Source organism: Oncorhynchus tshawytscha, linkage group LG10 (genome assembly GCF_018296145.1).
Source record: "Oncorhynchus tshawytscha isolate Ot180627B linkage group LG10, Otsh_v2.0, whole genome shotgun sequence".
NCBI classification, from domain to species: domain Eukaryota; kingdom Metazoa; phylum Chordata; class Actinopteri; order Salmoniformes; family Salmonidae; genus Oncorhynchus; species Oncorhynchus tshawytscha.
Window position 1 is genome coordinate 14,980,824 of NC_056438.1, and position 26,436 is coordinate 15,007,259.

The 26,436-nt window shown below is 41.2% G+C and overlaps 2 protein-coding genes across 2 annotated transcripts in view; one reads left to right on the plus strand and one right to left on the minus strand.

Annotated features, from left to right (window-relative positions):
• The window catches only part of LOC112233951 (sterile alpha motif domain-containing protein 9-like), a 52,113-nt gene that overhangs the window by 13,790 nt on the left and 11,887 nt on the right, over positions 1-26,436 (plus strand). The window contains exon 2 of the mRNA XM_042329479.1: positions 9,002-9,052. The gene's annotated coding sequence lies outside the window, so the exon portion shown is untranslated. The remainder of the gene's footprint in view (positions 1-9,001; positions 9,053-26,436) is intronic.
• LOC112233950 (zinc finger and SCAN domain-containing protein 21-like) overlaps positions 14,922-26,436 on the minus strand; it is a 12,630-nt gene continuing 1,115 nt past the window's right edge. The window contains exons 2-5 of the mRNA XM_024401874.2: positions 24,861-24,955; positions 24,538-24,613; positions 21,769-22,605; positions 14,922-15,857 (exon numbers count right to left, since the gene is read on the minus strand). Of these exons, the coding sequence (XP_024257642.1) occupies positions 15,454-15,857; positions 21,769-22,605; positions 24,538-24,613; positions 24,861-24,955 (1,412 nt within the window). The 3' untranslated portion in view covers positions 14,922-15,453. The remainder of the gene's footprint in view (positions 15,858-21,768; positions 22,606-24,537; positions 24,614-24,860; positions 24,956-26,436) is intronic.

Genomic DNA, 26,436 nt, shown 5'->3' on the forward strand with positions numbered 1-26,436 from the left:
AAATGAATCTGTTTAAGTCATAAGTAAAGACCTTTCAAAAATAGGCTGGCATGATTGACTGTGACAGCCCCCACCCTGGAGAGCAGCTCTCCTACCTAGGAAAATCACCTGTTGTTTGGGTATCGTTATGTATATATGCCCTCCTATTGTTGAATTGTTTAGATTTAAAAAAACATTGTTTCAAACAACCCTGCAGAGACACACACACACCAGGATAGATCAAATGCCTACACATGCTTTAACATATACAGATGCACTATCTTGTTAAATAAACACCAACTAAAGCGTGACAGCTTCAAAGGAATAGATGCACTATATGCATAAATTAACACTCACTCTAAGGCGTGAGAACAGGAACAGGATGCCCATATATGGGCATAACCACGTGATAACTTCCCGCCAGGATGTCCTGACCGGATTCCCAAATATGAGCATTTACACATCATCCGGACATAGGGTCATAAATCAAACGTTTGACGTGTGCCGATTACTTTATTCTCTCTCATGTAGATAACATGGGTGGTGGAGCACATAACAATGTAATTTATTTGGAATCGTTTTCCTGTACGTACTGTGGGCCAAAAAAGTATTTAGTCAGCCACCAATTGTGCATGTTCTCCCAATTTAAAATATGAGAGAGGCCTGTAATTTTCATCATAGGTACACTTCAACTATGACAGACAAAATTAGAAAAAAAAATCCAGAAAATCACATTGTAGGATTTTTAATGAATTTATTTGCAAATTATGGTGGAAAATAAGTATTTGGTCAATAACAAAAGTTTATCTCAATACTTTGTTATATACCCTTTGTTGGTAATGACAGAGGTCAAACGTTTTCTGTAAGTCTTCACAAGGTTTTCACACACTGTTGCTGGTATTTTGACCCATTCCTCCATGCAGATCTCCTCTAGAGCAGTGATGTTTTGGGGCTGTTGCTGGGCAACACGGACTTTCAACTCCCTCCAAAGATTTTCTATGGGGTTGAGATCTGGAGACTGGCTAGGCCACTCCAGGACCTTGAAATGCTTCTTACGAAGCCACTCCTTCGTTGCCCGGGCAGGTGTGTTTGGGATCATTGTCATGCTGAAAGACCCAGCCACGTTTCATCTTCAATGCCCTTGCTGATGGAAGGAGGTTTTCACTCAAAATCTCACGATACATGGCCCCATTCATTCTTTCCTTTACACGGATCAGTCGTCCTGGTCCCTTTGCAGAAAAACAGCCCCAAAGCATGATGTTTCCACCCCCATGCTTCACAGTAGGTATGGTGTTCTTTGGATGCAACTCAGCATTCTTTGTCCTCCAAACACGATGAGTTGAGTTTTTACCAAAAAGTTATATTTTGGTTTCATCTGATCATATGACATTCTCCCAATCTTCTTCTGGATCATCCAAATGCTCTCTAGCAAACTTCAGATGGGCCTGGACATGTACTGTCTTAAGCAGGGGGACACGTCTGGCACTGCAGGATTTGAGTCCCTGGCGGGGACTCAAATCTTGTGTGTCACTGATGGTAGGCTTTGTTACTTTGGTCCCAGCTCTCTGCAGGTCATTCACTAGGTCCCTCCGTGTGGTTCTGGGATTTTTGCTCACCGTTCTTGTGATCATTTTGACCCCACGGGGTGAGATCTTGCTTGGAGCCCCAGATCGAGGGAGATCATCAGTGGTCTTGTATGTCTTCCATTTCCTAATAATTGCTCCCACAGTTGATTTCTTCAAACCAAGCTGCTTACCTATTGCAGATTCAGTCTTCCCAGCCTGGTGCAGGTCTACAATTTGTTTCTGGTGTCCTTTGACAGCTCTTTGGTCTTGGCCATAGTGGAGTTTGGAGTGTGAATGTTTGAGGTTGTGGACAGGTGTCTTTTATACTGATAACAAGTTCAAACAGGTGCCATTAATACAGGTAACGAGTGGAGGACAGAGGAGCCTCTTAAAGAAGAAGTTACAGGTCTGTGAGAGACAGAAATCTTGCTTGTTTGTAGGTGACCAAATACTTATTTTCCACCATAATTTGCAAATAAATTCATTAAAATCCTACAATGTGATTTTTGGGATTTTTTTTCTACTTTTAGTCCTTCTTACATCAAATCAAATCAAATCAAATTTTAGACATCAGCTGAAATTTTAGACACCAGCTGATGTCTCAAAGTGCTGTACATAAACCCAGCCTAAAACCCCAAACAGCAAGCAACGCAGGTGTAGATGCACGGTGGCTAGGAAAAACTCCCTAGAAAGGCCAGAAACTAGGAAGAAACCTAGAGAGGAACCAGGCTATGGGGGGTGGCCAGTCCTCTTCTGGCTGTGCCGGGTGGAGATTATAACAGAACATGGCCAAGAAGCTCAAATGTTCATAAATGATCAGCATGTTCGAATAATAAGAAGGCAGAACAGTTGAAACTGGAGCAGCAGCACGGCCAGGTGGACTGGGGACAGCAAGGAGTCATCACGTCAGGTAATCCTGGGGCATGGTCCTAGGGCTCAGGTCCTCCGAGAGAGAGAAAGTTAGAGAACGCACACTTAGATTCACACAGGACACCGAATAGGACAGGAGAAGTACTCCAGATATAACAAACTGACCCTAGCCCCCCGACACATAAACTACTGCAGCATAAATACTGGAGGCTGAGACCCCCCTCCCTATCTTTTCTCTCTCTTTGTTTCAGTTGTGCTGTCATCACCACCATCCCAGCAGGAGAGACCAATACCTTTCAGTGTAATGAGATGGAGGGTAAGTATGTTGTTGAGGTCATCCCTGGACAGAACAAGATTCTTACTCTGCGTGAGGTGAAAGTTTTGTCAAAACTCCAGAGTTTCCACAGAAGGTACTTTTTTCCCGGTACATATATTGATTCTGTCAGAGAAGGTATACAGAATAATAACTTAAATGAACATACGAAAACAAGTATCAGACATCGGATTATTGGAGATGATACATGTTTCTTATGTTGAATGTTTTTTTTGTAACTCAGTGGGAGACATTTTCACAACGCAAATGAGTACAAATCTGTGAGAAAAAAATCTACTTTTTTTCCAACAATTTGCTTTAAAAAAGAACACTAATTTACGCATTGCTTACCAAACATTTTTTTACTAATCACCTTTTTGTACAGCGCATTGTTAAATAAATATGTTAAATAAAATCATACTGTCAATATATATCACAAGATGTGGTATGAGTAAAAGCTGTGTGCGTGAAGGATCTAGACGCCTGGCTGAAATAGTGCCTGTTGTGTTCAGTGATTTAAGCAAATAAACGCTGGGGCGATTCATTGAAGTTTTACGGTATTTGAATGTCTGTAGAAACAACATTATTCATTTCAACATGTATCAGTTGATATGCAGTTTGCTTCCTATTCATAATGAACATGGTTTTGAAAAGTATATTATTTCAAGCCTGCATTCTTTTGACGAACCAAAGCAGCACCAATGAGTTAGCCAGCCAACTTTGAAAAACAACCAAAGTAAAGACTGATTTTCAGGTACATTTAAAAAAGCTAAACATCAATATATGTTTTGCGTTGTTGAGTCAATTAGGCCATGGCCATTTCAAGCATAACTTTTTTTATTTTTATAAAAAGTTATTTCGGGAAGTTTGTGGCTAACTCATTGATCCTGCTTTGCACTATACCCAATCTGGTCTTTTCTCAATAGAAGAAAAGCTGTAGGTGTTTTCATTTCATTGTGCAGTGACCATTCAAATGGGTGACAGAATCACCTGTTAAAACATTGAGAAAGAGCTGGCAAAGAATGTAAGTTCATGTATGAACAGTTTATAGAATATAAATAAATGCAATAACCTGAGAAATATCACAGTGTATCGTCTGCTCTTGGAATGTACCTGCTGTATTACAATGGATATTCACTCATTCATTACTGTATTTCAACTGATATTCACTCATTCATTACTGTATTTTAACTGATATTCACTCATTCATTACTGTATTTCAACTGATATTCATTCATTCATTACTGTATTTCAACTGATATTCACTCATTCTTTAATGTATTTAAACTAATAATCACACATAAGGGCTAGGGTAGACCATAAGTAAGGCACAGAGTTTTCCCTGGTCAGATCATGTTGTCAGGGAAAACTCAGGGCCCTACATGGAAGGGATAATCAACGAGGGTAATCAACGTTCTCTGAACAATAATTAGCGGCTTGGATGGTGTGATCCACGACGCGCTAGTGGAGTAAGAGCTGTCTCTTAATTTGTTGTTATTTGAATATGCTGGTAACAGTTTTATAAAAGCAATAAGGCATGTATCAGGAATACAGTCACAGGTAAATGGGTTGTCAATCCCGTGGGCCGAACAACACCATTTGCCTGTGACTGCAGTCATGATACAGCCTCTTGTGCCTTATTGCTTAATTAACATTCCTATTACATCACAATAACTATGATTTATAAGTTTCAATTTATGTGGAAGGAATGTGATGATGAGTATCTGCTCGTGCAGAGAGGTGGGTTGGGAATGTGAACTTGGCACATACTGCAGTGTTCTTTCTGTCACACCATTTCCTGGAAAACTAAAATATAAATCTGACACCAAATAATGAAAGTGTAACTAAGAAATCTCACCCCTAGCGCGGTAACCTGACGCAATCAATTAGTCAGCTAACTTTGACAAAACACCAGATTTAACTATTGATTATCTGGTTAATTAAGAAATCTAAACTTAGATGTGTTTAAGGTTGTTGAGTTAATTACACCATGCCCATTTCAAGCTTATCTTTCTAAAACATAAATTATTAATAAAAACTATTTAGTCATATTAGCTGGCTAACCGACTGATCCTGTTTGGTTGTAAACCCCTCAGGTCTAAAATCTGTGTGCGTTTTATCCAACTCTAACTTTACACACGAGGGAATTGACCTAAATGGACAGGGTCAAATTTCTAACAGAATCAATGTATTCATTTATTTGAGATGGACAATGAACTTTTCTGTAAATGTGTCAGATTTTGTCAGCTGGCTAGTTTTCAGCTGTAGTCCCTGGGGAGATAAATGTTTATATATATACTGTATATATATATATATATATATATATATTGTATATAAATATATATATATATATAAGAATGCTTCCTAAACATTTCACATACACTCCCCCACAAAAATACAGTCCTTAGATCATGGGTTCTCAAAGTGTGGTCCGAGGACCCCCAGGAGGTACTGCCGGGGTTCGCGGCTAGATAGCAAGAATATAAAATATTTAAAAAATGTGTAGAATGGCAGGAAATTAGCTTGAAAATTGCAACATTTTCTCTCCAATGCCAAGAAGGCAGGCCTTTAAATGTTCCTTGTCTGGGCCCTAAGACACAGTTCGTCCGGCCATGCTCCGCCAAAGTCATATTAAAACTTCATACAAAAACAAAAGAAAATACAAGAAAACAAAAAAAGAAATAGAAAAAACTACAAACAAGCCAGAAAGTTAACAAGTATCTACAACCCTGCTGCAAATAACATTTGTCATTCTAAATATCCTGAATAATAGAAAGGAATACAGCGTTGCGTCTTGCAGAATAACCGGACCGCTTATCTATGTGCTCAGTTGTAGACTCATGTCTAGCTGCATTTCTCCAGTCCCATCCCTCAGCAGTTTACCAACACAGCGGAAAGGTGGACACTTTGTTATTGTTCAAACTGCAGGTTGTCCCTTTAATTGTTCAATTCTTAATATATGATGTAACGACAAACACAGCGATTACTGGAAGGAAATTAAAGTAGAGTCACATGATCCTTTACAAATCCGTCAAGACAGCAACCTTTTGAACATTTTCAAAGTTTTAAATAAACTTGTGAATTTGATTGAATGTAGCTATGTTCCCCTGTTATATCTTAATGTAATAGCAGTACAATGTTCAGATTATCATCAATGACTCATCAACAGCTCTAACAAGTTATCAACCACAGGACATCCTGTATGCATAACCATGGTAACAATTGAAAGGGAACACTTTCGGATTATGGGGAAATTATCAGAACAAAGATGAGGACACAACAGATCACCTGAATACAGACTTTACACTTTTGACTGGGCAGTATACATTTTACTGAACTTTTCATAGCATTTGTTGATAACGAAATCTGGATTTACTCTGGATACATTCAGTAACATAAGAATATTGATGCATAATCTGGAGTAGGTGCAACATAAGATTAAAACAATGCAAGGGTTAGAGTGAGAGATATAACTGGTGTCTCCAAGTTGCCACACAACTCTCATAAGTGTGCACAGTCCCTAAGTCATTTCAATAAACTTTTATGACTCATGGAAAGAGCCTTCAACTGTTAGGTTCTCTCCTAGCTGTGCCGTTGAGGAAGTAAAGCAAGCACACTTGTATTTTTTTGTTTGGAACACAGACATCACAAAAGCAACCCAGAAGCAGGTTCTTTTGGCTGAAATAGTTGGCTGAAATACTACACACACACACACACACACACAAACACTTCATGTTTCTAAAGGATTTCTTTATTCAGACGAAGGGTACTTCTATGGGACCCCATATGGCTCCTAACTATGCTAATTTGTATGTGGGTTACATGGAGAAACAGTCCATTTTCAATCCCTTCAGAAATGTCAATGTACTGTTTCCAAATAATAATCAAAACAATGAAAACCCTTTTTGTTCTATGGAGGGGTGATGCAAAACAGATCCAGGCATTCCATGCTTTTCTTTTGTTCTGATCACCTGATATTTACTATTCAATCTGACACACATGAAATCAGTTTCCTTGATCTTCTGATTTTGTGTGATAATGTTCTATACACTTATCTTTACAGGAAACCTACTGAACATAACAGTGTGTTGAGGGCTGATAGTTGTCACACACTTCCCCTTGAAAAACTGTTTGCCCTACAGCCAATTGTCGAATCAAAAGAATTTGCAAAAGAACTGTCAGATTGCGACAGAAATATGGCTGAGACGAGAGGGGGTACAAAAATGGTCAGATTAATGCGGACATTGAGAAAATTCTAAACAGAGACATGATCTCTTTCATGGACAGTCTCGCAAAAATAAGCATTCTAACTACCCGCTACTCAAAGTGCTATGAACAAATTAAGGGAATTGTTCAAACATTGGCACATTCTAAGATCCGATGACAGTATCCGTAATGTGTTTTTGGACCCTCCCTTGGTTAGAATCTCACAGGGCAGAAATCTCAGAGATCAGTTGGTAAACTCTGATTTACCACCTCAAAATATCCCTTCACAACATGTATTTGCACCTCTACCGGATGGAAACTAAAAGTGTAATAGCTGCACTCAATACAATGGCACTTGCAAATGTAGATCCTTCAAACACCCCCTAACAGGAAAAAATATCCCAAAGAAAGGTGTTATCATGCGCTCCACTAAGGCAGTTATTTTATCTTATAACTTGTCCTTGCGGTAAACAAATTGGGTTAAACAAAGTGCGAAATAAAACTACAAATCTCCGAGCATCGTTAGGTGCAAAAACACGACTTACCCACTTTTCAATTTATTGTTAAAACGAGAGGCTGCCTGGATCATTAATTTAAAGACCCTTGCTCCCTTCAGTCTCAACATTGGCTTCAGATCAAAGTCATTCTTGTGATTTTTCTATTCATTGTTAATGTTTGTAGGCCTATGTAGCCAAATTGTATCTATTATGGTATGCTATGCATTCATGTTTTTGTATGTTCTTATATCTGAGAGTATACCAATGATGTCAATCCACCCGGTCATGATTAGACACCTGTGTGCGTCCTTTGACACTTTATAAACTAGTGACCCGCAGTGTTTGTCATGATACCCTGATGACGACCGCTTGTCTGTTGAAGAGTTGGTTATTAGGTTATTACATTATTGCATATGAGCTCCTAGAGTGTGCGGCTCTCCTTTTCTTTTTCAAAAACCCCAAACCCAGCAGCTTTCACGCTCAGTTTCCTGTGTGTATCAAGAATGGTCCACCACCCAAAGGACATCCATCCAACTTGACAACTGTGGGAAGCATTGGAGTCAAAATGGGCCAGCATCCCTGTGGAACGCTTTCGACACCTTGTAGAGTCCATGCCCCAACACATTGAGGCTGTTCTGAGGGCAAAAGGGGTGCAACTCAATATTAGTATTGTGTTCCTAATGTTTGGTATACTCAGTGTATATTGCACAAATGAGAAGGGAATGCTCTTTCTCAATTCCTTGCATCCTCACCGCCTTCTCGAAACTCATTGGAAAAGAAGGTCAGAGGAGGCTTGGACTTCCTCCTCCAATATGGTTGAGGAGGCGAGGAGATCCGATTCAAGGAATTGAGAGTTACAGCATGGGTAAATACCTGAACAGGTTCTCATCTGCTTCTCCAGGTCATGGGGTAGTGGTGGTGGAGTGGAGGGGGGAGGGGTGTGGTGAGGTGTTCCGGAGGGTGTGGGTTGAAGTGCAACTGGTGTCAGCCTGCAGGAACCTGGCCCTTCATAAGGAGTTGCTAGGGCATAATGAGCAAAGTAAAGCCCCCCCAGCCAAACCTGGACGACGGGGGAACAGTTGTGCTCCGTCCTATGGCACTCCCAGCCACAGCCGGTTGTGGCACAGCCTAGGAATGAACCCGGGGCTGTAGTAACACCTCTAGCACTTAGACCGCTGCGCTACTCGGGAGGTCCCCCAACTTATTTTCATTTACAGTGAAATGTAACTTAAGTTAACAATGACAACTTCATCATCATCTAATCTGTCCAGGTCATCCAGTTTACCTTGGAAACTTGGCACAGACTGATGCATAGAGACTAACTACACAGGGAAAAACATCAACCTGAACCGGTTTGAATGTGGGTGGCTCAACTCAAATTTGACTATAAAAGGACACATCATCCAGGGTCAGTCATTGCATTTCAAGAGCCAAGACAGGTAATAACTTAGCAACCTATGATTAGAAACCATTTCATGTATACAATACAAAGGTTGTACTTTCAGATGAACCTGATTTCAGATTAAAGTAATTGTTTCTCTGAAGTGTAAATATGATATGTTTCTTTCCAGACTCGGCCGTGATTCCCACAAAAATATAGAACCTTCTTCAAACAGACAAAGGTAAGAGTAATGTCTATTTTCAATGGAATATTTTATCTTGGTAGGGAATATCAAATGTACTCATTGAAGTTAGTCAATCAATTTTGTGTGTTGTTGACTATGATTGACTATGAACGATTGACTAAATTTACACTCGAGGGAATTGACCTAAATGGACAGGGTCAAATTTCTAACAGAATCAATGTATTCATTTATTTGAGATGGACAATGAACTTTTCTGTAAATGTGTCAGATTTTGTCAGCTGGCTAGTTTTCAGCTGTAGTCCCTGGGGAGATATATATATATATAAAACATTAAAAAAGCTTCCTAAACATTTCACATAACCCCCCCCCCCCATAGGTTCTCAAAGTAGGGTCCGTGGACAGATAGCAAGAATATAAAATATTTAAGAAAATTTCTCTGCCCCATGACAAGATGTGTAGAATGGCAGGAAATTAGCTAGAAAACGGCAACATTTTCTCTCCAATGGTAAGACGAAATGTTCCTTGCCTGGGCCCTAAAACATAGTTCGTCCGGCCATGCTCCGCCAAAGTCATATTAAAACTCCTTATTACAAAAGTTAAATTACACGTGAAAAAGAAATTACAAGAAAACCTAATAGAAAAAACAACAAACAAGCCAGAAAGTTAACAAGTATCTACAACCCTGCTGCAAATAACATTTGTCATTCTAAATATCCTGAATAATGGAAAGGAATACAGCGTTGCGTCTTGCAGAATAACCGGACCGCTTATCTATGTGCTCAGTTGTAGAATCATGTCTAGCTGCATTTCTCCAGTCCCATCCCTCAGCAGTTTACCAACACAGCGGAAAGGTGGACGCTTTGTTATTGTTCAAACTGCAGGTTGTCCCTTTAATTGTTCAATTCTTAATATATGATGTAACGACAAACACAGCGATTACTGGAAGGAAATTAAAGTAGAGTCACATGATCCTTTACAAATCCGTCAAGACAGCAACCTTTTGAACATTTTCAAAGTTTTAAATAAACTTGTGAATTTGATTGAATGTAGCTATGTTCTGAATGTGCGGAATTCCCTGATGCATGGTTTCAAGACTTTGAAAGTAGAATGCACCCTTTCAATGACCTCATAGTCACTTTCTCCGGACAAGAGGAAGACAATAAACGTGTCCGGATGAAGCATCCAATGATAGCTGATCAGTGTGTCAAGTTACTGGCTATGTCCCGTGTGAAAAGGGGTGACACAACAATAAACTTCTTGGAGTACTTTTGTAAGGCAGAGGTGCCGCAACATTTAGTGCCCGTCATCAAAGACATGCTAACAAAGAGGGAAATCACAGAAGCAAAAGCACTAGTGGACAAACAGCAGAACGCAGAAGAGGAAACACAGGATTCCTTTTCCAAACTGATTCAAGATATAAAGAAGGATGAAGGATTAGGCATGTGTGAACACATTCTGAAAGAAGCAGTGGATAAGTTTGGGGCAAATCCTTTTTTCCCTCAAGCTCTAGCACGCCTCTACTACATTGAAATTCAAAACTACGAAAAAGCTGAATATTGTGCTTTAAAGGCTAAAAAGAGGGCTCCCAACAATTCCTTCATCGCAGATACTCTTGGGCAAGTTCACAAGGGCAATTTAAGAAAGAAAATAGGACACACACCGTGTCCACCTGCATGTGAGATTTTGGAAATAGCAGGAAAGGCTATAAACGCTTTCAAAGAAGAGGAGAAGGCTGCAGAAAAAGAAGTGGAACTAGAATCAAAGAGTTTCAATGACAGGGGAAGCTTTGGCTATCTACAAGTGGCTAACTATCTTTTTGAGGCACTCACAACATGTGATAATAGGTGGAAAGACATTCTCACAGGGAAAAAGCAAACTCCCTACATAGCTGATGATTTTCCCGGAGGAAAACTCAATGAGTATTTGCCTCTCATTGCACAACTCAAAGACGGAGTGAAGAAAAGGTATGAGTTCTTTGAAAGGTACCTGACTTACTCAAAGCCCAAAATAGGAAAAGAGGAACCAGGGTACTTCCATGATGATGTTATCGGTTGCTACCAGAAATACACTGATGCCAATCAGCTTTCCTGGACTGCTCTCATGTCTTGATCAAAAGATAATTTATCCTAACCTGCAGTGGATGGAACAGCACTACAGAATAATCAATGGTGAAAAAAGGTCAGATGCCCAAGCTACTCAAAACTACATTCTTGTCAACATCCTTCTGAGCCAATGGGGAGTAAGACGTGAAACGAGAACCATGCCTCTACAAACCTTACAAGACATGCTAAAGAAATATGTCAGTGAACAGATTGACAAACCCACTGAATTTCATCTCTTGGCTTTGATGTTGTTTTGGCCTGAGGGTGGGGCCACCCACAACTTTCCCTATGAACAAACCATTGATCTACTGAGAGGGTCCTTTGAGTGGGACCTCAGTATGTACTTCCGCTCCAGGTACCTTGTTCCATTGTTCCTACTCGGAAAGGGTCAGGGTTTAAGCAGACTGGTCCACAAATCAAGAGTGGACATTCTGATCATGAATAACCTTTCCCCAAAGCAGAAGAACAGAAAACTGGGTAAACTGTGGAGCAGTGGAAAGATATGGGAACTTGCAGCAATCAAGGATCGTCTACTTAGGATCAGGGGCGTGGTCGAACAGTATGAAATATTCCTGAACATTGCAGACAACAGAATCAAGATTTTCCCGGATCAATTGGCCAGCATTCGGAATCCTGGACCAGTTTCGTTCTACCTTGGCTTCAACATCGGAGGACCCGTGGCCTTCAACATCAAGTATGAGGCCAAGTGAAACATTAACATCTGAGAAAATCTCAAAGTCAGTCTTCCATGTTAGACATCCAAACAGTAGTCTAACCCACTGTATATATTTCGGCATCAACAAAATGGTGTAGGGATCTTTCCTTATTATACCTAGTTTACTTATTATACCTGTAACAAGCATGTGGTAGCATGCTTGTATTGTGAGACCAATGAGTCAAGACAAAATAAATAAAGTGACATGTAAGGGGAAGTTGTGAATGTGTTTATACTGTATTATGTGATCTTGAAATGTGATAACTACAGCACATTAAAGCACTGCATTGTAAAAAAGAAAAGGGCCAGTAGGTAGCCCAGCTATCTGAAGGGCTGCGGTGTTCAGATCCTGACAACAATTCCCTACTGTTGGGCCCTTGAGCAAGGCCCTAACCCCACTACATGCTTTCTAAGTAGAAACGCTGCACTGCAACTGTGTGTATGAGATGTGTCCTATCTGAGGGAGTTGAGCAATCAGAGGACAAATGTTCACTGTAACACGAACAATAAAGTTGCATTGTGTGTAATCAATCACAGCATAGACCCACCATTTAATTTAATGTGTAAAAGAACAATGTACGGTTTGATATGAAAAGCTGACGGACACTCATAATATTACCAATAAAAGTACTTCAATTAAATAAACCAGTTATTTTGCATACTTTACTCCAATATCTGATGTCCATGGTGCAACAAAACAACACAATTACAAGTCCATATACAGTGCATTGCAAAGTATTCAGACCACTTGGATTGACATATTTTAATGTTAATATTTTATCAATGTATTTTACCTTTTTTTTTTTTTTTTACACTGACAGATTGTTGACCAAAAAAAAAAAAAAAAAAATCTATTAAGTCCACTTTGTAACACAATGTGATGAAATCAAAGGGGTCTGAATACTTTTGCAAGGCACTGCATCATGTATGAATCTGTGGGATAAACAGAAATAAAGCAAATGATAACAGAATAATTTTGATCAAATGAAAGTAAAGACAGTCAGTGTCCAAACATCCTCCTGACAGAACAATTCAATATTACTCCAAGAACTTCCTTCCACCAAAGAGTACATATGAACATGTATTTGGGTTCAATCACTTCAACAGAAAACATTGGCATCCGCAGATGGTGTTAGTGTATTTTTTCTGAAAGAGACATTTAGTATGCTAGCTAGTAACTACACTACAGTATAGTACCATATGATCTGCCTAGGTAGGGTCAGGAGTGCTTCAAACATGGTTTGACCAGAGGAGTATAATACAAAGTAGGATCAAAGCCAGCTAACTTTGATAAAACCAGGAATAATTATTTTATCATTCATAAAAGAACTTAGATATGCATTTTTGGTTGTCGAGTTAAGTAGACCATGCTCATCTTTCAATTTTTGTTTTGTTATTTCAGAATATTTAGGCAAGTTAGCAGGTTTACTCCTTGAGCCTGCATTGTAGTATAGCCCTCTGGACATCTAGGGCCCAGAATGTTTTCCTGATCAGGAGAAACTGCCACAGTACCTAGGGGAATGTAAATGTCATACTCCTCGAGTACTCCGTAACAAAACCAATTGTAGGAGAAGGTCAAAGTGGAGGGACCTCTGGCTTTCTCATCCAATGGATTTTGAGAAGGAGGCACGGAGAGAGGACGTGAGGAATATGGAATTGAGAATCTCACATGGTGTTCTATAACATTATCAGTGTATGAGTACAACGAGGTGTGTTATCCATTGTTGTAAGGACCATAGTGTTCATAGTTATAGGTCAGCCATCTTAGGAAGAGGCATGCAAAACACTAGTTTCTAATGGTGCGTTCAAGACAACTGGGAACAAGGTCAAATCATGACATCAGTGATCTTAAAGGTCGGTTCTAGAAAGAATACCGTGTTCCCGACATCTACTTTTGTGCAAGTAATTTTTCCAACAATTGTTTACAAACGTATAATTCACTGTATTCCAGTGGGTCAGAAGTTAACATACACTAAGCTGACTGCCTTTAAAAAGCTTGGAAAATTCAAGAAAATGACATTATGGCTTTAGAAGCTTCTGCTAGGCTAATTGACAACATTTGAGTCAATTGGAGGTGCACCTGTGGATGTATTTCAAGGCCTACCTTCAAACAACCTAGGGCCTCTTTGCTTGACATCATGGGAAATTCAAAAGAAAATCGGCCAATACCACACATTTTTTTTTATTTTTTTTTTTAGATCTTCACAAGTCTGGTTCATTCTTGGGAGCAATTTCCAAACGCCTGACGGTACCACGTTTATCTGTACAAACAATAGTATGCAAGTATAAACACCATAGGACCACGCAGCCATCATACCGCTCAGGAAGGAGATGCTTTCTGTCTCCTAGAAATGAACGTGCTTTGGTGAAAAAAGTGCAAATCAATCCCAGAACAACAGCAAAGGACCCTGTGAAGATGCTGGAGGAAACTGGTGCAAAAGCATCTATATTCACAGTAAAACAAGTCCTATATTGACATAACCTGAAAGGCCGTTCAGGAAGGAAAAAGTCACTGCTCCAAAACCACCATGTAAAAAAGCCAGACTATGGTTTGCAACTGCACATGGTGACAAAGATCGTACACTTTGGAGAAATGTCCTCTGGTCTGATGAAAGAAAAATAGAACTGTTTAAACATAATGACCATTGTTATGTTTGGAGGAAAAAGGGAGGCTGGCAAGCCGAAGAGCACCATTCCAACCGTGAAGCACAGGGGGTGACAGCATCATGTTGAGGGGGTGCTTTGCAGCAGCAGGGACTGGTGCACTTCACAAAATAGATAGCAACATGAGGCAGGAACATTATGTGGATATATTGAAGCAACAGCAAGACAGTCAGGAAGTTAAAGCTCGGCTGCAAATGGGTCTTCCAAATGGACAGTGACCCCAAGCATACTTCCAAAGTTGAGGCAAAATGGCTTAAGATAAAGTCAAGGTATTGGAGTGGCCATCACAAAGCCCTGACCTCAATCCTATAGAAAACGTGTGGGCAGAACTGAAAATGCGTGTGTGAGCAAGGAGGCCTCCAAACCTGACTCAGTTACACCAGCTCTTTCAAGAGGAATGGGCCAAAATTCACCCAACTTATTGTGGGAAGCTAGTGGAAGGCTACCCGAAACGTTTGACCCAAGTTAAACTATTTAAAAAGGCAATGCTACCAAATACTAATTGAGTGTATTTAAACTTCTGACCCACTGGGATTGTGATCAAATAAACAGCTGAAATAACACACTACTATTATTGACATTTCACATTCTTAAAATAAAGTGGTGATCCTAACTGACCTAAGACAGGAACTTTTTTTTACTAGGATTCAATCTCAGGAATTGTGAAAAACTGATCTGAAATGTATTTGGTTAAGGTATATGTAAACTTCCGACTTCAACCGTAGTTGTAGATCTCTAGATAACACGAAGGCCGCCTACACTGCATCCCACTCAAATATTCTATCCAGAATCTTCTACTATTCAGTCTTTCACTGTATTGGGGTGGTCTTTCACCTCAATGTCTTTATGTCTGGATGTCATGTGTCAAGTTCTTCCGCCCCTTGTTCCCAGAGGGAGCAATATAAGACAAAAGTAGTGTACTACAAAAGGGAATAGGGTACCATTTTGGACTTGTTCTAACGGTTAAGACATCGGCCAGGGTGTGGGTGTGCGGTGGCCATGTGTGTCTTTAAGTTCTTTAGCACCCTGTATTTTTTCCTACAGAGGGTGCAGCCGAAGGGTTTCTCCCCTGTGTGAAACCTCATGTGGGTCGTCAGTTTCCCGTTGCACCGGAACTGCTTCCCGCAGTCTTTACAGTGGTACGGTTTCTCCCCTGTGTGGGTCCTCTGGTGGTGCTTCAGATTCTTCCGGAGCGAGAACGCCCGGTGACACTGGGAGCAGCAGTACGGTTTCTCTCCGGTGTGGATTAAACGGCGGTGCCACCTCAGCTTCCGTTTCCGGTAGAAGATCTTGCCACAGTCCCAGCAGATGCACAGGCGACGGTGGCAGTGTCCCACCAGCCGCAAGTCCTCAAGCTTCACTGGGGAGAATGAGATAAAATAGGATTATGAATGCAAGACTCCAGTAATTTTCCACAACTCCCAGAAAAGTGGGAAACCTGGCAAATTTGGGAAAGTTACCAGACTTTTGCGCCCCTGGATAAGATAAGACAGGACAAACTATCCACTGGGGTAAAACTGGGGCGGCAGGTAGCTTTGTGGTTAGAGCGTAGGGCCAGTAAGGTTTGCTGATTCGAATCCCCAAGCTAACAAGGTAAAAAATATGTGATTCTGCCCCTGAACAAGGCAATTAACCCACTGTTCCCCGGGAAGGTGTCATTGTAAATAAGAATTTGTTCCTAACTGACTTGCCTAGCTAAATAAAATAAAAACTATACATTGAACACAACACATACAGGTCCTTCAGAAAGTATTTATATCCCATTTTGTTGTGTTTCAGTCTTCATTAGATTAAGTCAAAACTGTATCTCGGTCACTCAGGAACATTCACTGTGTTAATGGTAAGCAGCTCCAGTGAAGATTTGGCCTTGTGTTTAAGGTTATCGTGCTGAAAGATTAACTCATCTCCTGTTGTCTGGTGTAAAGCTAACAACCAGTTTTTCCCTCTAGTCTTTTGTCTGTGCTTAGCGCTAATTACATTTATTTTTTTAACCCTTTCACACGTACCATCACACGGGTGTGATCGTTCTACAGTGGTCCCTGAAGCGTACGATCACACCCGTGTGTTTAGAACACTCTTTAGAATGCTCGTTTAGAACGGCAGTTTCGAATGACGCAACAATCAGCGTTTGAGCTGGCCACACTTTTTTCAGAAACTATTTACACAAACACAGTCCTTACAAAGTTATGTCCAGAATGTCAGCAGTTTATTTTTGGATGCATTGTTCAGATATTCACAGAAGTAAATATATCATAACACAATCATCCTAACCGGGAAAATGTAGGCTACATTTGTCCTAGCGCTGAGGAAAGATTGACCCAACACAAGCGGTCATCATGAAACAAGCCCAAGTACTTAAATTACAAGCACACCCAAGTATTACTTTAGTGCCCTGTTGCAAACAGGATGCATCTTTTGAAATATTTTTGTTCTGTACAGGCTTCCTTTTCACTCTGTCAAATAGATTAGTATTGTGTAGTAACTACAATGTTGTTGATCCATCCTCAGTTCTCATATCCAAACTATTAAACTTGGTTTTAACAGCTCCTTGCAGAGTTCTGCGTTTCTCTTCAATTGTTTTATCCATTTCAATAAAATCATTTTCCAGCTGGTCAACAATTTGTTATTAAACCAATAGAACATGTATTCAAGGTTTGCAGTTCTTGACACAAACCTGTGCACCTGGCACCTACTACCATACCCTGTTCAAACACACTGAAGCCCTGTCCTGCCCATTCACCCTCTTAACGACACACATGCACAATACATGTTAACTAATTATTTTAAAGTGTCTAGACCTATCCTCCCCTTTATCTACACTGACTTGAAGTGATTTAACAAATGACATCAATAAGGGATGATAGTATTCCCCTGGTTAGTCTGTCATGGAAAGAGCAGTTGTTTAATGGTTCGTATGCTCCGTGCCATAAAAGTATTCACACCCATTGACTTATTCCACATTTTGTTATAGCATTAATTTGAAATCTATTAAATACATTGACTTTATTTTTTAAAGTGAACTCCAAAAGAGAAGCTGAAATATCTTGAGTCAAGTATTTAAGGGAATACTTTAGCTCCCCTAATTTCTACTGAATGTGTAAGCTGCTCACCTGTACATTCTGACTCCTTTTAGAAGCAAGAATTACTTTGTACCTCCAGCCAATCACAAGCACTATTGAGACATTGCAGACTTTTTTAACCAGATGTTGGCAATCTCCTTAACATGTCCTTCCATAATTTACCTAAGGATGAACAATCTTTGCTTTACAATCTGATACCTCAAGTCCTTATTCGTCCTGCTGATAAGGGTGGGTCGGTTGTACTCATGGACTGGACATCTTATGTAAATTACTGTCATAGACAACTGCTTGACAACACCTTTTACAAGAAACGCAGAAGTGACCCCACTTCCCAATTTCAGAACATTATCTACCACTGTCCTAGATAGGCAAGTTCTGGTCAAATCACCAAAATAAGAACAACCTTTTGGCCATTCAACACCCTAAAATTGCCACTTTCTATACTTTGTCAAAATTACACAAGAATGTTACAAAAACCTCCAGGGCGCCCTATTGTACAGGCTTTGATGCAGTAACAGCTCCCTTATCAACTTTATTTATTAGACCACTCGCAGAACAGCTCCCCTCCTTTGTAAAGGACACTAGTAGTATCATCTATATTACTGAATCTCTTGATCCTCTCTATGATAACACTTTGTTAGTTACTTTTTGATGTGGGGTCATTATACACACTAATATTCCACACTCGGGCGGTATTGAAGCGATGGAACATTTTCTTCTGCAACGTGACCCTAATGAAATACCTTCCAGTGAATGCACTGTAACATTGGCTGAAATAGTACTCACACACACACACACACAGGTTTCTAAAGGCTTTCTTTATTCAGACGAAGGGTACTTCTATGGGACCCCATATGGCTCCTAACTACACTAATTTGTATGTGGGTTACATGGAAACAGTCCATTTTCAATCCCTTCAAAAATATCAACGTACCAGTTTCCAAATAATAATGTTAGAAATTACAACACTTTTTGTTCTATGGAGGGGTGATGCAAAATAGATCCAGGCATTCCATGCTTCTCATCTCTTGTTTTGAGCACCTGATATTTACTATGCAATCTGACACACGTCAAATCAGTTTCCTTGATCTTCTGATTTTTGTGTGATAATGTTCCATACACTGATCTTTACAGGAAACCTACTGACCGTAACAGTTTGTTGAGGGCTGATAGTTGTCACCCGCTTCCCTTGAAAAACTGTTCGACCTACAGCCAATTGTCGAATCAAAAGAATTTGCAATAGAACTGTCAGATTGCGACAGAAATATGGCTGAGACGCAAAGAACACTCAAGGAGAGAGAGAGTACAAAAACCGTTTGCTTAATACGGACATTGAGAAAATTTTAAACAAGGAGACATCTTTCAAGGATAGTATCGCAAAAATAAGCATTCTAACTACCCGCTATTCAATGTGTGCTCTGAACAAATTGAGGGAACTGTTCAAACACTGGCACATTCTAAGATCCGATGACAGTATCCGTAATGTGTTTTTGGACCCTCCCTTGGTTGGAATCTCACAGGGCAGAAATCTCAGATCAATTGGTAAACTGATTTACCACCCCCAAAATATCCCTTCGCAACATCTATTTGCACCTCTACCAGATGGAAACTAAAAGTGTAATAGCTGCACTCAATGCAATGGCACTTACAAATGTAGATCCTGCAAACACCCAAACAGGAAAATAGATCCCAATGAAAAGGTGTTATGTGCTCCACTAAGGCAGTATTTTTTGTACATAATGCTTCTGCAACCGTCTCTTACGGCAGAAAAGAGCTTCTGGATATCAGGACAGCGATCACTCACCTCAGATTAGACAAAGATTTTTTCTACAACAACCAAGACACACAGGACATTCTCCAAACACCCGGCAGGGTCGACATCCCCGTTATTTGCAAGAGGAAACGACGCAGGTACAGAGGACAAAGAGCCGGATGCCTCATCAGGACCCGCAGAAGGCGAGTGGGAAAGCTGCACCACATCAGTCACTGGCTTTATCAATAAGCGCACAGAGGACGTCATCCCCACAGTGACTGTACATACATACCCCAACCAGAAGCCAAGGATTACAGGCAACACTCGCACTGAGCTAAAGGGTAGAGCTACTGCTTTCAAGGTGCTGGACTCTAACCCGGAAGCTTACAAGAAATACTGCTATGCCCTGTGACGAACCGCCAAACAGGCAAAGCGTCAATACAGGGCTAAGATTGAATCATACTACACTGGCTCCGACACTCGTCTTGTGGCAGGGCTCACTAACTATTACAGAATACAAAAAGGGAAGCACAGCCATGAGCTGCCCAGTGACAAGTCTAACAGACTAGCTAAATCACTCATATGCTTAGCTAAATCACTTCTATGTTTGCTTCGAGGCAAGCAACACTGCGGCATGCATGAGAGCATCAGCTGTTCCGGACGACTGATCACGCTCTCCATAGCAGACGTGAGAAAGACCTTTAAATAGGTCAACATACACAAGGCTGTGGGACCAGACGGATGACCAGGACGTGTGCTCCAGGCATGTGCTGACCAACTGGCAAGTGTCTTGACTGACATTTTCAACATGTCCCCTCTGTAATACCAACATGTTTCAAGCAGACCACCCTAGTCCCTGTGCCCAAGAACACAAAGGCAACCTGCCTAAATGACCACAGATCCATAACACTCAAGTCTTTAGCCATGAAGTGCTTTGAAAGGTTGGTAATGGCTTACATCAACACCATTATCCCAGAAACCCTAGACCCACTCCAATTTGCATACCACCCAAACAGATCCTCAGATGATGCAATCTGTTGCACTCCACTGCCCTTTCCCACCTGGACAAAAGGGACACTTATGTGAGAATGCTATTGATTGACTCCAGCTCAGCGTTCAACACCATAGTACCCTCAAAGCTCATCGCTAAGGATCCTGGGACTAAACTTATCCCTCTGCAACTGGATCCAGGAGTTCCTGACGGGCCGCCCCCAGGTGGTGAGGGTAGGTAGCAACACATCTGCCATGCTGATCCTCAACACTGGAGCTCCCCAGGGACAGCCTATAGGGAAGGAGGTCAGAGACCTGGCCAGGTGGTGCCAGAATAACAACCTATCCCTTAACGTAACCAAGACTAAGGAGATGATTGTGGACTACAGGAAAAGGAGGACAGAGCACACCCCCATTCTCATCAACAGGGCTGTAGTGAAGCAGGTTGAGAGCTTCAAATTCCTTGGTGTCCACATCAAACTAGAATGGTCCAAACACAACAAGACAGTCGTGAAGAGGGCACGACAAAGAGTATTCCACCTTAGGAAACTAAAAAGATTTTGCATGGGTCCTGAGATCCTCAAAAGGTTCAACAGCTGCACCATCGAGAGCAACCTGACCGGTTGCGTTACTGCCTGGTACGGCAATTGCTCGGCCTCCGACCGCTAGGCACTAGAGAGGGTAGTGCGTACGGCCCAGGCTAAGCTGCCTGCCATAAAGGACCTCTACACCAGGAGGAAGTCCCTAAAAATTGTCAAAGACCCCAACCATTGACTGTTCTCTCTACTACCGCATGGCAAGCAGTACCAGAGTGCCAAGTCTAGGGAAAAAAAGTATTCTCAACAGTTTTTACCCCCAAGCAATAAGACTCCTGAACAGGTAATCAAATGGTTACCCGGACTATTTGCATTGTGCACTTTGACACTTCACAAACTAGTGACCCACAGCGTTTGTCATGATACCCTGATGAAGACAGCTTCTGTTGAAACGTTGGTTATTGCATCTAGGCTCCTAGAATGTACAGCTCTGTTTCTTTTCCAAAACAGCAAACAATAGCGTTCATGCTCAGTTTCATGTGTGTGTATCAAGAATGGTCCACCATCCAAAAAACATCCAGACAACTTGACAACTGTGGGAAACAAGAATCAACATGGGCCAGCATCCCTGTGGACCGCTTTCGACACCTTGTAGAGTCCATGCCCCAACAAATTGAGGCTGTTTTGAGGGCAAAAGGGGGTGCAACTCAATATTAGGATTGTGTTCCTAACGTTTGGTATACTCAGTGTATATTGCACAAATGAGAAGGGAGTGTTCCTTCTCAATTCCTTGCATACTCACCGCCTTCTCAAAACGCATTGGAAAAGGTCAGAGGAGGCTTGGACTTCCTCATCCAATGAGGTTGAGGAGACAAGATTCAAGGAATTGAGAGTTACAGCATGGGTAAATACCTGAACAGGTTCTCATCTGCTTCTCCAGCTCATGGGGTAGGAGTGGTGGAGTGGAGGGGGTGAGGGGAGAGCGGTGAGGTGATATGGAGGAGGTGGCTTGAAGTGCTGTGGAAGTGGTGTCACAGCCTTTTCTGCTTCTGGTCTCGCTCAACACTGGTCCCCCTCGGTCTCGCTGCTCTTCCTTTGCTGCTGGGTTTAGTATAATGCTTGCTTGTGTGGCCACATGTACATTGGGGTTTACTTGGGTGAGAATCGGCTCTTGTAGTGTGCTTCGTTGTGTTGTTGCTGTAATGTCATTGTACCGTTGTGTACTTGGTTGTGCAGTATGCCGGACCAGCTCAATCTCCTCCTTGACTTCCGGTTGTCCCAAGCTTCCTAGTGGCTCTTCTTTGAGAGCAGCACCACTGATGTCATAGTCAGTGAGTGCTTCCAGGTGTCCCAGAGGTGTTCTAAGCATGGGTTCTGTATCTATAATCCTAAGGGTGTTGGCTGGCTGTTGTTCCGAATCCACCGGCGTGCTGATGGCAATGGGAACAGGCTCCAGTTTCCCCCTTTCTAATTCCACTTTTTTTACTGGGCTGACTGAGATAGGAAGAGGAAATAGAAGCCATTTCAGGGGCACTGGATGTGGGGCCTGGGAAGAACCCACCTGCACCTCCTGTTCAGTCAGTCTGTCTGTCGGGGAGTTAAACAATACGGTGTCATTTGAACACAGTGACAGGGTGGTGGTGGTGGTGGCACTGTTTTCAGTGTGTATGCAGTGGGGGTCCGAGACCTCTGAGGATGTCGATGGTTCAAACGTCAATTCAGAGACAAGACATTCATACTCTTGACTCTCTGGAACAAACAAAGAAACATACTGTTGGCCTCGTAACATTCATCTTTTTCATATCAGTGAGAAACAAAGCACAAATATTGCCCTCCAAATGCACTCAATACAGAAACCTATACAGTGCATTCAGAAAGTATTCAGACCCCTTGACTTTTCCCACATTTTGTTACATTACAGCCTTATTTCAAGATTAATTACATTTTAAAAAATATATTAAAAAAAGATTACATTACACAAGATTACACGCTACAAGCTTGGCACACCTGTATTTAGGAAGTTTCTCCCATTCTTCTCTGCAGGTCTCTCAAGCTCTGAAGGGTTGGACGAGGTGAGTTGCAGTACATGTTCAATTGGGTTTGAGTCCGGGCTCTGGCTGTGCCACTCAAGGATATTCAGAGACATGTCCCGAAGCCACTCCTGCTTTGTCTTGGCTGTGTGGTTAGGGTCATTGTCCTGTTGGAAGGTGAACTTTTGCCCCAGTCTGCTCTGGAGCAGATTCATCAAGGTTCTCTGTACTTTGCTCCGTTCATCTTTCCCTAGATCCTGGCTGGTCTCCCAGTCTCTGTCACTTAAAAAAATAAAAAAATAAAAGGGCATGATGCTGCCACCACCAAAGCTTTACCGTAGGGATGGTGCGAGGGTTCCTCCAGACGTACTGCTTGTCATTCAGGAAAAATAATTCAATCTTGGCTTCATCAGACCTGAGAATCTTGTTTCTCATGGTCTGATAGTCCTGTAACTCCAAGCAGGCTGTCATATGCATTTTACTGAGGAGTGGCTTCAGTTTCGCCACTATCATAAAGGACTGACTGGTGTAGTGGTGCAGAGGTTGTTGTCCTTCTGGAAGATTCTCCCAGAACTCTGGAGCTCTGTCAGAGTGACCATCAGGTTCTTGGTCACCTTCCTGGCCAAGGCCCTTCTCTCTCTCTCTCTCTCTCTCTCCTCCCACCCCCGATTGGCCAGCTCTAGGAATAGTCTTGGTGGTTCCAAACTTCTTCCATTTAAAAATGGTGGGGGCCACTGCGTTCTTGGGCACCCTTCCCCAGATCTGTGCCTCGACACAATCCTGTCTCAGACGATTCCTTCGTCCCCATGGCTTGGTTTTTGCTCTGACATGCAATGTCAACTGTGGGACCTTATATAGACAGGTGTGTGCCTTTCCAAATCATGTCCAGTCAATTGAATTTACCACAGGTGGACTGCGATCGAGTTGTAGAAACAGCTCGAGGATGATGAATGGAAACATGATGCACTGGAGCGCAATTTCAAGTCTCATAGCAAAGGATCAGGATACTTATGTAAATAAGGTTTTTCATTTATGAGAAATAGATTGAGGAAAAATATTAATTTAATACATTTTAGAAAAAGGCTGTAACGTAACAAAATGTGGGGAAAGTCAAGGGGTCTGAATTCTTTCCGAATGCACTGTAGATGATTGTTGTTTCACACTGACTGCACTATGAATGTCCCAATGGCAAACATGCATAAAGATGGAAGAATTCAGATATGTCGTCATCGTTTTAGCACTAGCCACTGAGTTGGTAAACTACGTTGCGTGACATGGTTCGATAAATATCTTAATAATCTACCTTTTGCGGCAATTAGGAAAAAACCTCAAGATAGAATTGGGATCATGTATACGGTGCTAATGAACATGCAAATAAATTATAAGGAGTGTGATGTACACTAAAGCAAACTTAGCCAAACGAGTCATTTGTGGTAAGTGCATGAGGGCCATCATCTTTATGCATCTCTACTAGTGGGACAATAAAGGCATGACTTAAATTCTCTTTCCATCCACTACTCTGTCATTTCAATAACTCAAATCCAACGCATTTTATAAAGCCCTTTTACATCAGAAGTTGTCACAAAGTGCTTTATGGTTACCCAGCCTAAATCCCCAAATAGCAAGCAATCCACTTGTCTGGTCCACTTACTTTGCATGCTTTTCCCAATACTGTCACCCTCCTCGAAGACACCAACCTTCACCACCTCCCAGTCCATGTCCAATCTCTACAGGCATAACAATGAATATACTGTTTACTTACATTAGCATTTAGATACTGCTACAGAAGGAAACAACTGACACTAAACATTATAGGGGCCATTAAGTCAAATGGTCCACTAAAAGGGAGGCTGTGTTTCACACACAATCCAGAGCATTCTAACCACAGAACTAGAATGTGCAGAACGGGATTCCCCATTCATGTCAATGATGCTGTTCCGTTTCATTCATTCCATCTTATTTTAACCGTCTCACCTCATATTTAAGATTAACGTGCATGTCTTCACCATCATCACGTCTTGGCATAGCAACAGAGCCACTGGGGGCCTCACCAATATCATGTCGAGTTGCTAGGGTCAACACAACAGAAGATGAACCACACACAGAGAGAACATTTTTTTATTTTTTTTTATTTTTTACAAATTAACAGAAAAGTATGTTTAAGGTATGGAATACTAAGGAAGCAACAAATAATTAGTCTACATACTGGAATACAAAGGGAACAGAAGTTTGAACTAGCTAGATATGTAACACCTGTTGTAGCTGCAGGGCCAGTCCTTGCTGTTCTGCCGCCCTAGCTGAGACCCCCAAAAAATGCTAGCATAGTCCCAGTAAGCAAAATTACATTGTAAAGACACTTAAAAAAACATATTCCCCGGACATTAACGTTATGTTAAATTTAGGTTCTGAGTGGCATTTTCCAGGATGTTGCAATCAGGCTCATTTTTGGTTCTTAATGAAAGTGTGTCAAAGTGTTACTTGAAATTGCATTTTATGAACGCCCATCTATGCGTTAAGCCCAGTGTTGCCAACTCCCCAGTAAGGACTAGAGGTCGACCGATTATGATTTTTTCAACGCCGGCACCGATTATTGGAGGACCAAAAAGGCAGATCCCGATTAAATCGGACGATTTTTATTAATTTATAATAATGACAATTACAACAATACTGAATGAACACTTATTTTTAACTTAATATAACACAGCAATAAAATCAATGTAGCCTCAAGTAAATAATTACACATGTTCAACTTGGTTTAAATAATGCAAAAACAAAGTGTTGGAGAAGAAAGTAAAAGTGCAATATGTGCTATGTAAGAAAGCTAACATTTCAGTTCCTTGCTCAGAACATATGAAAGCGGGTGGTTCCTTTTAACATGAGTCTTCAATATTCCCAGTTAAGAAGTTTTAGATTATTAATATTATTATAGGACTATTTCCCCATATACCATTTGTATTTCATTAACCTTTGACTATTGGCACTTTAGTATTGATTTAATATAAACTTCCATCTCGAAGCAGCGTTACCCATGCAGAGCAAGGGAAACAACCACTGCAAGGCTCAGAGCAAGTGACGTTTGAAATGCTATTAGCGCTTCGGTTACACCAGCCTCATCTCGGGAGTTGATAGGCTGGAAGTCATAAACAGCACAATGCTTGACGCACAACGAAGAGCTGCTGGCAAAACGCACAAAGGTGCTGTTTGAATGAATGTTTACGAGCCTGCTTCTATCTACCACCGCTCAGTCAGATACTTGTATGCTTAGTCAGATTTTATGCAACGCAGGACACGCTAGATAATATCTAGTAATATCAACCATGTAAAGTTAACTAGTGATTATGATTCATTGTTTTTTTAAAGATAAGTTTAATGCTAGCTAGCAACCTACCTTGGCTTACTGCATTCGCGTAACAGGCAGTCTCCTTGTGGAGTGCAACGAGAGAGCCAGGTCGTTATTGCGTTGGACTAGTTAACTGTAAGGTTGCAAGATTGTATCCCCCCCGAGCTGACAAGGTGAAAATCTGTCTTTCTGCTCCTGAACGAGGCAGTT